The sequence below is a fragment of the Myripristis murdjan genome, chromosome 9 (genome assembly GCF_902150065.1).
Source record: "Myripristis murdjan chromosome 9, fMyrMur1.1, whole genome shotgun sequence".
NCBI lineage: Eukaryota > Metazoa > Chordata > Actinopteri > Holocentriformes > Holocentridae > Myripristis > Myripristis murdjan.
This window is the reverse complement of record NC_043988.1, coordinates 30656076-30670888: the sequence shown is the minus strand read 5'-3', so window position 1 is coordinate 30670888 and position 14813 is coordinate 30656076. Positions and strand designations below refer to the sequence as shown.

Here is a 14813-nt window from a genome sequence, read left to right as displayed (position 1 = left end):
CTTGCAGAGAGCCAGGAGGGATGTTTGAGAAAGATGCAGCTATTTCAAAAAAAAAATCACACAAACTCACTGAATCATCTTCACACACGTGTAAGAGGTGCAAGATCCAGGAGAACATGGAAAGCTGATGTGACCTACCTGAGCATAATGCCAAGTGCAGTGCAGTGTTTCAGTCATTTTGAAACACTTTTTTCTCCCATCTTGGTAACATGCCATTATTTACCAATTTTGTTATGCATTTCTTTAATTTTCACTCCTGATCTATTAGTTTTTTACTTGGCTGAGAAAGAATTACTTATACATGGTAGGAATGAACAGAGTCCTCACTTATTCATGAACTCATGAGACAAAATGACAAACTGAACAATGAAATAAATAAACATCCAAAGAAAATGAAACATCAGTGCATATTTTACAGAGAGTTTTAATGAAGCTGCAGTCAGGGCGCAGCCTCCAGCAGATCAGAAGTGGAGGTCAATGATAATTAAAATGAAAATATCAAACCATTGCACTTGGAAAAGCAATATATTCTGTATCTTGTATTATTTAATCTTGTCTATTTTTACTGAAATATATCTTCATGTCCAATGAGTTGTCAATGAAATTCTGGGATTTCTGTGCTGTAGGCCTGTCTAACACAGAGGTGCTCACATCATGATTTCTCACTGATTTACATGGAAAATCACTGCAGCTATCACTTCACCTTGTTTAAGTGACTTGTTATGACATTGACACTCTCCGATTCACTGGCTGAATCCATAAGACAAAATACAGTCTCCAAATGCTCAATATGTGTATGACATCAAAGTGCTGCAAATTTTTCTGCTTGATTTTCAACAGAGAATGAGTGTTTACCCATTGGGATTGTTGCCATTTTTTTGTGCCCCATAATCATTCACACAGCGACTCTCCACCAGAACTACATGCTGCTGCCATTCTCACTTTGTTTCAGTTTTGACAGAAATAAAAACTGAAACGGTTCACATGAGTAAGTTTTATTCATCATTTTTTTTTTTGTTTCTTTTGTCCTCTCTCATAGTGACTACCCTTTTGTTGCATTCAACACTTTTTTCTGTTTTTTTCTACATATGTAAATGAATAAAATATAAATTTATTTATAGTAAATGTAGTTAAAAAAAGGAGGTACATGCCTAAAGCCCCTGTTTTTTCTGCACATTTCTATTAATTTTGATAACTTTGATGTTTACTTCCATGAAAATAAAATAAAATAAATAGATACATTAATAAATACATTAACAATACATTCATACAAACAAACAAAAAAGCTAATAAATTCATTAATAAAAAACCACTCACTCATAGTGATTACTACTCTATTAGAAACTTTAGTTCATTTCACTGATCTAGTATTAAAATAACTGTAATAGTATGTTATAGATCTGTTTCTATGTGAATAGCAGTTACCAGTGAACACCATTTAGGTTTAAGTCAGTCAGTGCTGTTTGCTGATCGACCACCAGGGGGAGCGCTCACATAAAAGCCTCGACACAGAGGAAACGATCACTGCACTGAACTGACTGCTCTCTCTCTTTCTCTCTCTCTCTCTCTCTCTCTCTCTCTCTCTCTCTCTCTCTCGCCTGGTAGTTCTTCATTCTTTCATCTAATTCCTGAGTCTTTTTCCTCTAATCGAATGGAGCGGCTCCGTCCTGCACTCTGCTTGAACAGAGCAGCCTGGGGTCTTTATCAGGAGATTATTATCAGCCTAATCTCATGTCTACAGTGAGAAAAGAGGGATACTGAACACATTTCTTTGTTGGTTAATGTGGTTTTGGTTATAATCACCCCATAGGAAACCAGAGGTCAGGGTCAACCTCAGCAGGTCGGAGCTGGAGGGGATCCGCTGTTCAAGGGCACTTGGGCAGAGTGGATGGCTGCCAGTGGATGACTTGAACCCGGGTCGTCAGACTGAAGGTCAGTCTCCCCGCTCCCCTCTGCCAGCCTGCTGCCATAAATAAATAGTGCCCAATGAGGTGCCTTCTGTGAAATATCAGGTAGAGTGGTGCGCCTGATATTTCAGGACAGGTCTGTAATGAGGACATAGCATGGACACCGAGCATACTGGGACAACTGGTTACCCCCTCGCCTGCCCAGCTGCCCGGCCCTCTGCCTGACTTCTTCTCTGTCTCTATCTCTGTTTCTCTCTCTCTCTCTCTCTCTCTCTCTCTCTCTCTCTCTCTCTCTCTCTCTCTCTCTCTCTCTCTCACACACACACACACACACACACACACACACACAGATCACACAGTCCCATTGAATTGTTCATCTTTTGTAACTGAACTTATTTAATCATCATGACAGTTATCTTAATGGATTAACTCTCAACTTCAGTACACACCCACATGGCAGTTTTTTTTTTTTCCTTTACAAAACGGAGGTATGTGGATACTTACCTTGCAAATAAAACATAGTGAGATGGATGACCTGACACAAGTGATTATCATGATCCACACAGATGAAACTGATGTGGCTGGTGCATTTACAAAAAGCTGTAAAGACACCAGAGGGCACAGGTGCAGTAAAATATGAACAATATTCAACAGGTTAGGGTTAGGACCTGCACTTTATTTTTATTTCCACCTTTGCATTTTACCACTTCACTACTGCACTTTGGAATTTCACTCAATATCTTATAGATTTCAGACCTAATCTATGTGTATGAATATGAAAAAAATAATAACTTAAGCAAAGTATAAAAAAGCGCATACATCAAATACAAAGTAAAAAATAAGAGCAAGCATAACTAATATCAACTTTGTAGAAACTGATTGTAACCCACAACATAAGTCGATTGTTCCGAGTGGTAGAGTAAAATAATAATATATTTAAGATTTCTTCTTCTGCTTTCCCATTTTATCTCTTAATTCTAATATTTCCTCCATTTCATTCGACCTTAAAAGCACAATATAGGTCCATTATTCTCAGTAGTAGAGTAAATAATAATCTATTTCGCATGTTCTCTTTTCATTATTAATTTTCTCTTTTAATTCAAATAAAGGTGTGTGTGTGTGGGGGGGGTGGGGGGGATTTCTCGCGAATCGGTCCACCTTAAAAGCACAATATCGGTCGACCTTAACAAAATAAAAGTAAGGGGGCTCGCTCAAGTTTTCGAAGTGACGTCTCGGGCGCTGAATGGCCGCATTTTATGCAAATAAGAATGGGCGCGGCTATGGAAACCCAGTAGGTGACGTCAGTTCCCCGTTTCGCGGAGAGTGAAACAAACATGGCGACAGACTGGAGTGGACGGGGGCTTACGCTAACTTTATTCGTTTTTTCGTGTTTTTTCGCGGGCGGGCGGGCCAGCACGGGGCTCCCGGAGGTGGGCGGCGGCACCCGGATATTCGGCATGCGGCTTGAGAGGAGCGACAAGCCGGCCAAGACCACAGACCAGGGGGTTATCCAGGTGACTGAGGGCAGCGACATCCTCTTCAGGTTCTACGGATTGCAGATCCTCCCGGAGACCGCGACGCTCATCCGGTTCATGGACCTGGACTCGGGTGATGGTGATGACGGGGATGAAGCTGGCAACAACAACAGCGTTCCTTTTAACAGGACTTGTTCGGAGTTCACGAAGGATATAGTGGTGAGGGGATTTATGAACGTCAGCCGCCAGGGCACCTCCGGGGTGCTGAGCCTCCGGATCAAGCGACTCCGCAAGAGCGAGGTGCAGAAGGTGTTCCGCTTGTGCGTCCACGACAGACAGGAGGGCAAGTGGCTCTTTCTCGGGGAGGACGACGGCAAGCTGCTGGTGGTGGAGGAGAAGACCTCCCTGCTGCCCCTGTCCATCCAGGTGATCCTCATCTCCTTCCTGCTGGTGCTGTCCGGCATGTTCAGCGGGCTCAACCTGGGTCTGATGGCGTTGGACCCCATGGAGCTGCGCATCGTGCAGAGCTGCGGCACCGACAAGGAGAAGAAATACGCGCGCAAGATCGAGCCCATCCGCAGGAAGGGCAACTACCTGCTGTGCTCGCTGCTGCTCGGCAACGTCCTGGTCAACACCACGCTCACCATCCTCCTGGACGACCTGATCGGCTCCGGGATCGGCGCCGTGGTCGCCTCCACCATCGGCATCGTCATCTTCGGTGAGATCGTCCCGCAGGCGCTGTGCTCCCGACACGGCCTGGCGGTGGGAGCCAACACCATCATGGTCACCAAGTTATTCATGCTCCTCACTTTCCCGCTGTCCTGGCCCATCAGCAAGATCCTCGACTACGTGCTGGGCCAGGAGATCGGCACCGTGTACAACCGGGAGAAGCTGGTGGAGATGCTGAAGGTGACCGAGCCCTACAACGACCTGGTGAAAGAGGAGCTCAACATGATCCAGGGCGCGCTGGAGCTCCGGACCAAGACGGTGGAGGACGTGATGACGCCGCTCAACAACTGCTTCATGATCCACAGCGACGCCGTGCTGGACTTCAACACCATGTCGGAGATCATGGAGAGCGGCTACACGCGGATACCGGTGTTCGAGGACGAGCGCTCCAACATCGTGGACATCCTGTTCGTCAAAGACCTGGCGTTCGTGGACCCGGACGACTGCACCACCCTGAAGACCATCACCAAGTTCTACAACCACCCGGTGCACTTCGTCTTCCACGACACCAAGCTGGACTCCATGCTGGAGGAGTTCAAGAAAGGTTTGTTTTGGGAAGAGGGAGGAGGAGAGGGGGGGTTTCTAGAGTCCAGATGTATAAACACTACATTTTCACAAAACAAACAAACAAAAAACAAACACCACTTCCCTGCACATAAACTGCTGTTTGTACGTACAGAATCTGCGCGTTTTTTTTTTTTTTTTTTTTTTAGCCAGTGCGTACACTTTTATCTAGTGAGACGTGAGGCTGATGTGATGAGGTGGAGGTGAAAGATCAGGTGAGAAGACACGGGTGCGAAGTTAGTTTCGGCGTTAACAAGGAGATTTATTCAAATGTCAGTCAACGATGACACTGATTGATTACTCTTGTGAGATTAGTTTGTATCAGTCCTTCAAATTACATTATGTCAGAGTCATCATTTTATGTAGCTGTTAGTAATCCGTTTATTTTATTAGTTGTGACAAACCGTGTCATGTCGGTTTAGATATAAGTCTGACAAACTGTCAGTGATACATTTCTTAGATATAACCTCACAGGTCCTTGTGTTGAATTAATTGTGTGGACCTTATGTGGAGCAGCAGAGCCGTGCGTAAGGGTCATGCGTAATGACAGCTGTTCCGGCTCTTGGAGAAGCTCGAGATGCGAGACAGTCGGTGAAAGGACACTTTTTTTTTTTTTTTTTTTTTTTTAATTATTTCTCGTGTGTTTCATTGAATCAGAAAGTAAAGACCGGTGGACCAGGCTGAGGACTGAGGGGTGTGTCTTCATACATTTATGGTTAACTGTGGGAGTGGAAAAGAGGCGCTCAGTTCCCCGGTGACTGAGATTTACAAAACAAACCATGCGTACACACGGCTTTATGAATCTGAAAAGAATGGGTAATTCTCAGTTTTGGCCCGGTGCCTACACACAGCTTTAGTCCTGAATCCGCACAGAGGTTTATACATCTGGCTCCAGACAGCGCAAACCTGCTTTATTGATCACGTCATGCGAGTTTAGGAAGTTGTTGCACAATACAGTAGGCCCTTCCTGCAGCTGCTCCTCACGTAGCAGATAAACATCTCCACATCTCCGAGTTGTGCCAAACTAAACACTTCTGGTGTTTAGCTTATTTATTTATTTACTTACTTATTTATTTGGATCCCCATTATTCACTACCAAGGTAGCATCTACCCTTGCTGGGGTACACACAAGTAAACATTACATCATAGCACAACACATTACATCCTAATGCAAAAAAATGCAACAGTTGACAAAAAACAACAGAAAAATAATGAATCAACAACAATAAACCTTTCAATAATGATAATTACAACATTGATATAGTAAGCACACTCTATCAGGAAATAATCAATATTTAATCAGTCATATTTGATACAGCCAAAAATAATATAATCTCACTAAAAACAGCCCGAGAAGATAAAATCCTTGTTAATGATCGTATAATCAGATATTATAGAGCAGAACATGTCCAATTTGGAGAGAGGCAGGTGTTCAGATCCATTTCTTTAAACTCTTTTTGAAAATAGTTTTGCATCTTAAATGTGTAATGTCTGTTATTTCTCTGTACACAGCGGTACGGTGCCGTGCAGTAGATTTTAAGACAGGAAGTGACAAAAAAAGCAAACTCTCTCTAAAGTTATGGCCAATTTCTACTTTATGAAAACTGACAGCACAGAGCATTTGGGGTTTTAGACAATGAAGTATTTCCTATAAAATACCATAATAAAGCATTTCTCACATGGCTGGGGGTGGACAGAATGATCAAATCTGAAACTTTCTTTTGGCAACAGTCTGCCCCAGATTAAGAGACTGCAGCTCATAATCTGAGAATAGAAGCACTGCATATTGTTCCTGTCGTCATTATTCAGTATTTTTTGTCTCGTAGCCTCTCCTTTTAAGATGATACGAGATGAGGCTTGAGGTTCTTGTAGTCTTGAATTGTTAAGGGCAACGCTCTGATTGGAGAGGCAAAACAAATACAAGTGTTGTGTAACGAATTTGTGAGGGATCAAATGAAGATTCATGAGATCACAGCAGCTCCCAATTCTAAGTTTGAGTCTCTCGCACTCAGCTGCTCTCATTCTTCTGATACACACACACACACTCACACTCCCAGGAGGTCACACACACACACACACACTGACACCATCTCCCGCGGGGATGTGTTTTTCCTCTCACAGGCGTCTCGTCTCAAGGTCACAGACAGTAGAAACACACACACACACACACACAAACACACACACACACGCTGTCTCTATATCCCGGCACAGCAGGGAGTGAGTTATTGCCTTTCCGTCTCCATAACATCATCAGTAGCATTTCTTATCCACTTGCAAGACATCCCAGCAATCCCCCAGTCATTTCCAATTAGACTGAGTTGTGTTGTCGGCGAGGCTCAGCAGCCGTTATGAATCTCAAAGTCACAGTTTGACCAGTGTCTCGGTTTTGTGTCTGCAAAGTGGCCAGCTTGATTCGGTGTTTGAGTTGGTGTGGCGGCGGTGCACGGCTTGACATTTGGCTGGGAGAAGGCTCTGCAGCTCCTCGCAGTCGGCTTGGCTGGTGAGGTGGCAACAAGTAGCAGTGCCTCCGCTCCAGTCTACACACACACACACTCACACACAGAGGTTCATCCACACATGGAGCGCTGAGGACAGTCCGTGTTAGCTCAAGGATCAGCAAAGAGATTGGAGTAGTTATGAGAGTACACTCTCAGCAGTTCTGTGTGTGCTCTTGACTTTGAGAGCTATCGTGCTGGAGAGAGTTGGAGAGAGAGAGAGAGCTCAGTGCCTCTTGTTCCCGGCTGCTAAATGACTCTAGACACACTCACACAAGAAACCGTCACTTTATTCATGACCTTAAAGTAATAACTTGCTCCGTTTTTTATTCAAACGAATGTCTTTTTCTTCAGCATCACTCACCAACACAACACAAATGGTGCTTCACCCTTTATCCAGCTCATGAAACCTTTTATTTGCAGTCTTAGTAATCGTAGCAATGCATGTTCCTGTGATGCATTTTACATATCCAGAGGCAGCAACAGTAGATTTCTTGGAATTACAGTAGTTTTATACAGTTGTCCTTGACGTGTCACTGTGTAGCTACGCTGCCGTGCTTTTACGCCAGTGAGAACATTTATAGACGTGCGTCGGAGAATCTGAGCTGATCTCTGAAGCACTGGACATCAGTGTCAAGACTTGATTTATTCCGCTCTAATGAAGCACAGATAAACATGGAAACTATTTTGTTTATGTTCTCTGAAACAGAGTTGAATCATGGAAACACTGGTGGTCTCCATGACGATGTTTTGGCATAGTATTTAGTGATATCTTGCAGTCTGAATAATTTGCTAAAATTAGAACATATTTGCAAATTAAGCGGACTGAAGAGGGATCACAACTGGCATCATATTTTCACCTTCAGTTGAAATCAACTCACAAATCACAGCAGCAAAGCGGTCTAGTGGGCCAATCACAGGTCTTGTGGTGTTGCATCACCCAACTTGTGTCAGCCTCTGCAGGCTACACAGGAACCAATGGCATAGCTGTGGTGGCATTTTGACACCAAAATACAAATAAACCTTCAGGTGCATAAACTGGGTGGTTATGGTACGTGCAGCCGGCCCTTGTCACGCCATAAAGTGTAAAACTTTTGAGTTTGCTGCTGGTAATTTGCAACTTGAACGGCAGATGAGCATGAGTGGTGAAACTAGGCAAGTTCCATGATGACAACTTGAAAATGACATCACTTGCCTTTTTTGATCAGCAGCGATCAGTTGCATAATCGATTCGTTGCTAAATATTAAATCAGTCGCCAACTATTTTGATAACTGATTAATCATTTTTTTAGTCATTTTTAAGAAGAAAGTTTCCAAATTCTGTGATTCCAGCTTCTCAAATGTGAATATTTTGTGGTTTCTTCAATCCTCCTGTGACCGTAAACGAAATATCTTTGAGTTGTATCGGGACAAAACAAGACATTAGAGGACGTTGCGTTGATCTGTGGGAAATTGTGATCATTTTTCAACCTTTTTCTGACATTTTATGGACCAAACACCTCATCGATTAATTGAGAAAATAATCAACGGATGAATCTATAATGACAATAATCATTATTAGCTGCAGCTCTAATTGGTTGTAACTGACCACTCCCATGAGTGAGCAGCGGTGATGTAAATAATTTAGTCCTTAGGTGTTCATGGTTTCAGAGGGCGATAATGTTGGTCTGACTTGTTGACCTCCCATTGGACATACAATAACCTGGTAAACATGAGTTGGTTACATGATATTTTTTTGTACTAGTTGACGATGACCGCCTAAATGCAGCATCCGTGAGAGCAGATATAGAGAAAAGAGTGCCAGATTCAGACTGACCAAGAGAAAATCCAAGAGTAAAGATGCATTTGACCAACCAGTTTGATTTGTGCTGTGCAGAAACAACAGAAAGTGACCGCCTCGCACCACCAGTGCCACCAAAACAACAGAAGCCATTACCACCTCGAGCTGGAGGCTGTAACCGAATAGCTTGTTGGCCCATAGCGGTGGACTGCGTTGACATGGCAACATACGTGATTGATTGGCCGGCCGCCCCGCGCCTCTAAACTGACCCGACTCCCCGCCTGCATCTCGAGTTCCACTCTCTTGGCCTTTGGCATCCGTCGCCATGGTTACAGCATCCAACAGCGCTGCGTGTACACAGGCGGCGTTTGTCTTGCGCTCCTGACTCCCTGCCATGTTTCAGGAGGATGACGAGTATCAGGGCTCACCGCATCACAGGCTGGCACTGCATGGTAGAGGTTTTTCTACTGATTTTCAAACTGTTTTTTTTTTTTTTTTTTTTTTTAAATCCAGATGACACTGAGCGATCTGTTCTGCCTCAGATTTACAACCAGGAGCATATAAGTTAACTAGTTAAGTTAACTTATATGCTTTAAGGTCTGTCATTAAAGGCACGCTGAAATGAAAAATGACATTTTCACCGTATTAGCTCATTCTATTATAACCATCATGCGGCGTACACTTAATGATGATTTATGCCAAAAAAGTTAAAGAAACCTACCGTTATATTAAGAGCTTATTATTATTGTTATTATTATTCTTAACTAAGAGAAAGTCCAACCAATAAAACTTCACAGATTTTTAGATAGTCCCGACACATTGAATAAAACTGCCTCTCTCTCCCTACACTTTTTAATGATCTGTCCTTGCGTTATCTGCCCACAAACATCCTCTTTCAACAGGACATACGTCACAGTAAGGAAGCAAGACACCCTCTGGAAGCTGCTAATTATTGCTAGTGAGATCTCCTCTTAAATTGAGAAAAAAAAAGGGGTTGAGGAGGAAGGTTCAGTGCCTTGCTCAGGAGCTGCTGCCAGAGGCTTTAGGCCTTTAACTTTGCGCGCGGATTTCCCAGCAACTTTTGGTTCACAAGGCGGATTTTGAAATGATCCCAAAGAAGGTATTGAGTACAGAGGCAAGTTACTCTAATCAGCTTATTATTAGTGAGTCACATTGACATTTTCCTTCTCGCTGTGTTCTGCTTCTGAGTCATACCACAGGAACCTCTACAGCCGCGCACTTGAACTGAGTGTGTGTGTGTGTGTGTGTGTGAGTGTGAGCGAGCATTCTTGCATATTTGGCTCGTTACTCTCCTGAACAACCATGACGTCACTTCACACACAATCTCTGAGAACGAATCACAAAACGGAAGTTATCAGCTGAGATGAAATTTTGGTGAGAAACTGGACTGATCTGGCAGCAGGATACAGACAAGAGCACGGGAATAGAAATAAGAGCATAGTAGAAGATGAATAAATAAACAAAATAAACACATGAAACAACAATTTAACCCATAGCTCATGGAGAGTAGAGATGTATGAATGGAAATGTACAGTGCTAAGAGGCTGTGAAATGAAGTTTTAAAAAAATGAATGAAAAATATGTATAATATGAGAATACGCTCATCTTTAGAAATACCATTTAATATTATAAAGTGTCCACTATGAAAAATTAATTTGCTGTATATATAAGAAAATTATGCATAAATTATGTTAATGAGTGGATTTGATTTTTTTTTTTTTTTTTTTTTTTTTACTGTAGGCTAGGTGTAGTTTTTTTTGTTTTGGTTTTTTGGCACAAATTTGCATATTTATGGCCAAACTGAAATACCACATTCAAAATACTGGCTACACACACATGGCGATATTAATTAATGACTAAGCGCATGCAACTGATGTGGTTTGTCAGGCGGTTTATGATTAGATATCACGATGGCAGTTGATAATCGTGTTTATTTTAGCAACAAGCGCTGTGTGTACATCAGCATCGTGGCCGTTTCCAACCACGCTGCCCATTCCGCATGAGAAGAAATATTTTTTTATTGTCACTCTCGCCAGTGTTACTGTGATTATGACCTGTGGAAAGTAAATTTGCAATACACGATTATGCATGACCACCCGGGCAGTCTGAAATTTTAGTCTTGAATTTGAAATAAATCGCCGTGACCCTCGGCGTCTCAGGATGGGGACGAGCTTGGGTTTGCTTTGTGGTCTTCGGCTTGGTCTAGATTGTGTGTAGTCTGTTGTCTGCGTCTTTTTTTTTTATTTTTATCAGTGTTCTGGCACTTATCTGGCCACCCCACCCTGCGTTTAGGGCCCGACCACAAGTGCTACGGTTTAATGACCGTTGAGTGCCCACCGGACTCTGCCTGGTGTCCTTTTTTTTTTCCTGTTTCTTTTCTGTTTCTGTCCTTTGACTCTTTAACTGTTTAAATATTCACTCGTTTTATTTTTCCTGCCTCCTCCCCCTCCCTTGTCTGTCTTTGTTTCATCAGTTCTTAACAGTTCACTTTGTCATGTGGTCATGCAGAGTGGCCTCAGTGAACTTTGTACCCCCTGCCCCACCCCACCCTAACACACACACACACACACACACACACACACACACACATGCACACACGCACACACGCACACACAACACATTTAACCCCCCTAAGTCTTCCTAAGGCTGGGTTTAAAGCAGCTCCTGTGACTGACACTCCCTGTAGCTACACACACACACACACACACACACACACACACACACACTTTTTTATGACTTTGTGTAAAAGGTTGCCCAATCTGTGGCTGATAAGGCCTGTCACAGGGCAGACCTGAATCTCCACTCCTCTTTTTGTATGACGGGTGTGTCCACCTGTACCCTCCCCCACCTCTCTCTCTCTCTCTCTCTCTCTCTCCGTCTTTTCCTCCATCTCCCTGTGTTTTTCTGTCAGTTTGTGACTGCTAAGGAAAGCAACACAAATGCAGCCGCTCCTGGAAGCTGGCGAATGCTCTAAAATACCTGCTTTCATCTGATTTACATAACAAAGGCTGTTATTCACACTGCTCTTCAAAGTGTCCCAAATGCTGTTTTTTTTTTATTTTTTTATTTTTATTTATTTGCCTCCTGCTGATATGAAACTTTCATACAGCCAGTAGTTAGGGCTAAAATTATCTCAATATCCAGAATTATCTCGGCAATTTCAAGTAAGATGAAAACCGCAGGAGTCAGATTTGATGGAGACGGCGGCGCTGATTTAATCGCTCGGCTTCAGTGTTTATGTGTTTACCTCGGACACTTCCTCTGTGACGCCGTTTGCTTTCCAACATAAAATAATAATAATCACAATCATAATCACAATAAACTGTATTCGTATATAGCAACTTTCATAACATAAAATGCTCAAAGTGCTTTACAAGAAAAAGGGCATTACAAAGAAAACGACACATTTTAATAGGAGACATGAAGACAATTCTGAAATTCTGGAAGGTTAAAAAGAAGTGAAAACAGAAGTGTAATGACTCAGATTCTGGTATTTACGTAAAAGTAGCTATATCTACAAACATATTCCAATACAAGAAAAAGTCATGCGTGCATTGAAATATGTCAGGACAGGCAGGAAAATGCTCTCAAGTATGAAAAGGAAAAGGTCTTACTCTGAGGCATGGACCTTTTCAGAGGGTAAAATGTGTTTTAATGTTGCGTGTTGCATGTTTTCTGCCGATTAACTTGTAGGCAAAGCCCTTAAAAAACATAGTAGTTCAACATCTCCTGCTGAAAGTTAGTGGAGGAAAAATAAAGTAGAAGTACATCAAAACTGCACTCAAGTACAGTACTTAAATATATGTACTTTAAACAGTCTGTGGTTACTTTCTGTTTGTTTATTACTCTGGCCACCAACAAGTAGATAATTACCACAGTCGTTACAGTAATAAAAGTTTACAGTGGTGTCATTATTGTTTTTTTTTATTTTTATTTTTATTTCACGACCTCATAGAGGCTGGCGGTGCTGTGTTTTTTTCCCCCCAGTGCCTACATGTGACACAGATTTGACGTTTTCAAAAAGAAAAAGCCGCATGGAGTCACATTTTTACCTCTGTCGTGTGTGTGTGTGTGTGTGTGTGTGTCTGCAGCTTATCCCATATACATATCACAAGGGCCTCGTGTGGTTGTGGTGATTCAAAACCTTTTTAAAACCCCTTCATCCTGCAAGTGAGTGTTGACACCTGACGTGTTTTTTTTTTTTTTTTTGCCTCACACTGGAGAAGGGGAGATTCGCCTGGCGGAGATCTTAAGTTTGAATCTGGTCAACATGGATGTTTGCTGCCAAATTCAGCACAGTTTCTCAATATTGCTGTGGTGATGATGATGATGATGATAAAATCTTAATAACTTACTTCAGACAGCTGTTATTTTCGTTTGGCTGCCTGTCTGAGCAAACTTCCACCAACGTGTGTGAGAAGCAAACAGGAGAAGTGAATGTGCAAAAATGGAAGTGACGTCTTTTGTTGCTGTCACTTTGTTGTCAGCTCAGATCGATGTCAGGTAGATGTTACTTCCTAGAGGAGAAATGATCCTGCCGTCCAAAAAAAAAAAAAAAAAAAAAAATCTGATGTGTGGAGAGATTCAGGATCTGTCCATCTATCTCTCTGCGTGTCTGTCTTTCTTTCTGTGTTTCTGTGTTTCTGTCTGTCTTCAGCTTGGTGCTTTTTGTGTCAGACCGTCAGATATTTTCCTGAGTCATAGAGGAAGGGCTGTCTCTCTCTCTCTCTCTCTCTCTCACACACACACACACACACACGGACTTCACACACTTGTCAGCTGACTTCCCTGTCTGTCTGTCCCGCTCTCGTTTCATTTGAGGAACACCGAACCTGCTCGGCTGATTCAGATCTGCACGTTTCCTCTGCGCTGTCGTGACGGCTTCCGAAAACAGTTTCCTCAGAGAAGCAGACAGTCACTCCCATCAGAGCTGCAACGATTCGTCTAATTATTGATTTTGCCAACAATTAAATTAATCGCCACTGATTTTGATAGTTGATTAATCGTTTTGAGTCATTTTTAGGAAGAAAATGTCCAAATTTCTTGCTTTCTTCAGACCGGTAAACTAAATATCTTTGGGCTGTGGACAAAACAAGACATTTTAGGACGTCACCTTGGGCTGTGGAAACTGTAATCAACATCTTTGATCATTTTCTGACATTTTATGGACCAAACAACGAAATCGAATAATGGAGAAAATAGTTGACAGATTAATCGATAATGAAAATAATGCTTAGTTGCAGCTCCAGCTCGCATTCGCAGATGTTTTCACAACCGGCAGAGTGCAAGTTTGTTTTTGAATTAATACTAAATCCACTGCCAGGCTGCTTGTAAAAAAATCTTAAAATGTGCATTTTTGACGCTTCAGAAAGCCACAGTGGCCTCTGTTTTTTCTGATGACCTCACAGAGCTGTGAGTGTGTGTGTGTGTTTTTGGTAAAGACGCCGCTGTGTAATCCTCATACCAAGCATGTCTGGGATGACTGATTCAAACTTTTGACCATATTCTCCTTTCGTTTTTGTTTGTTTGGGCGGCTGACAACACCGCCATCCAAAGAATTTAATCTCAGCCAACGACAGGAAGTGACATCATCACGCACAGCTTCATGGCCGGGATGTGTCATATCGGCACCGACGGCGGCCTTACATGGAGTATCAGCAGCTGAGATGACCCGTAAAAACTTAAAAATGTAACGCGTCAGAGATTAAAAAAAAAAAACTGTCTTGATTTTCCTCGCTTTTGGCAAAGAGAAAGTTGAGTTTCTCAAGTGTTGGGAAAAAGAAGAATTATTTTTATCAGTTATTTTCTCAAGTGATCTGAAATATCCAAGCCTCCTCCTGTT

At 42.4% G+C, this 14813-nt stretch overlaps 1 protein-coding gene across 1 annotated transcript in view; it reads left to right on the top strand.

The window, feature by feature from the left end:
• The first annotated feature begins 3241 nt into the window (after positions 1–3241).
• Positions 3242–14813, top strand: part of LOC115365774 (metal transporter CNNM4) — a 54874-nt gene continuing 43302 nt past the window's right edge. The window contains exon 1 of the mRNA XM_030060929.1: positions 3242–4655. Within this exon, the coding sequence (XP_029916789.1) occupies positions 3242–4655 (1414 nt within the window). The remainder of the gene's footprint in view (positions 4656–14813) is intronic.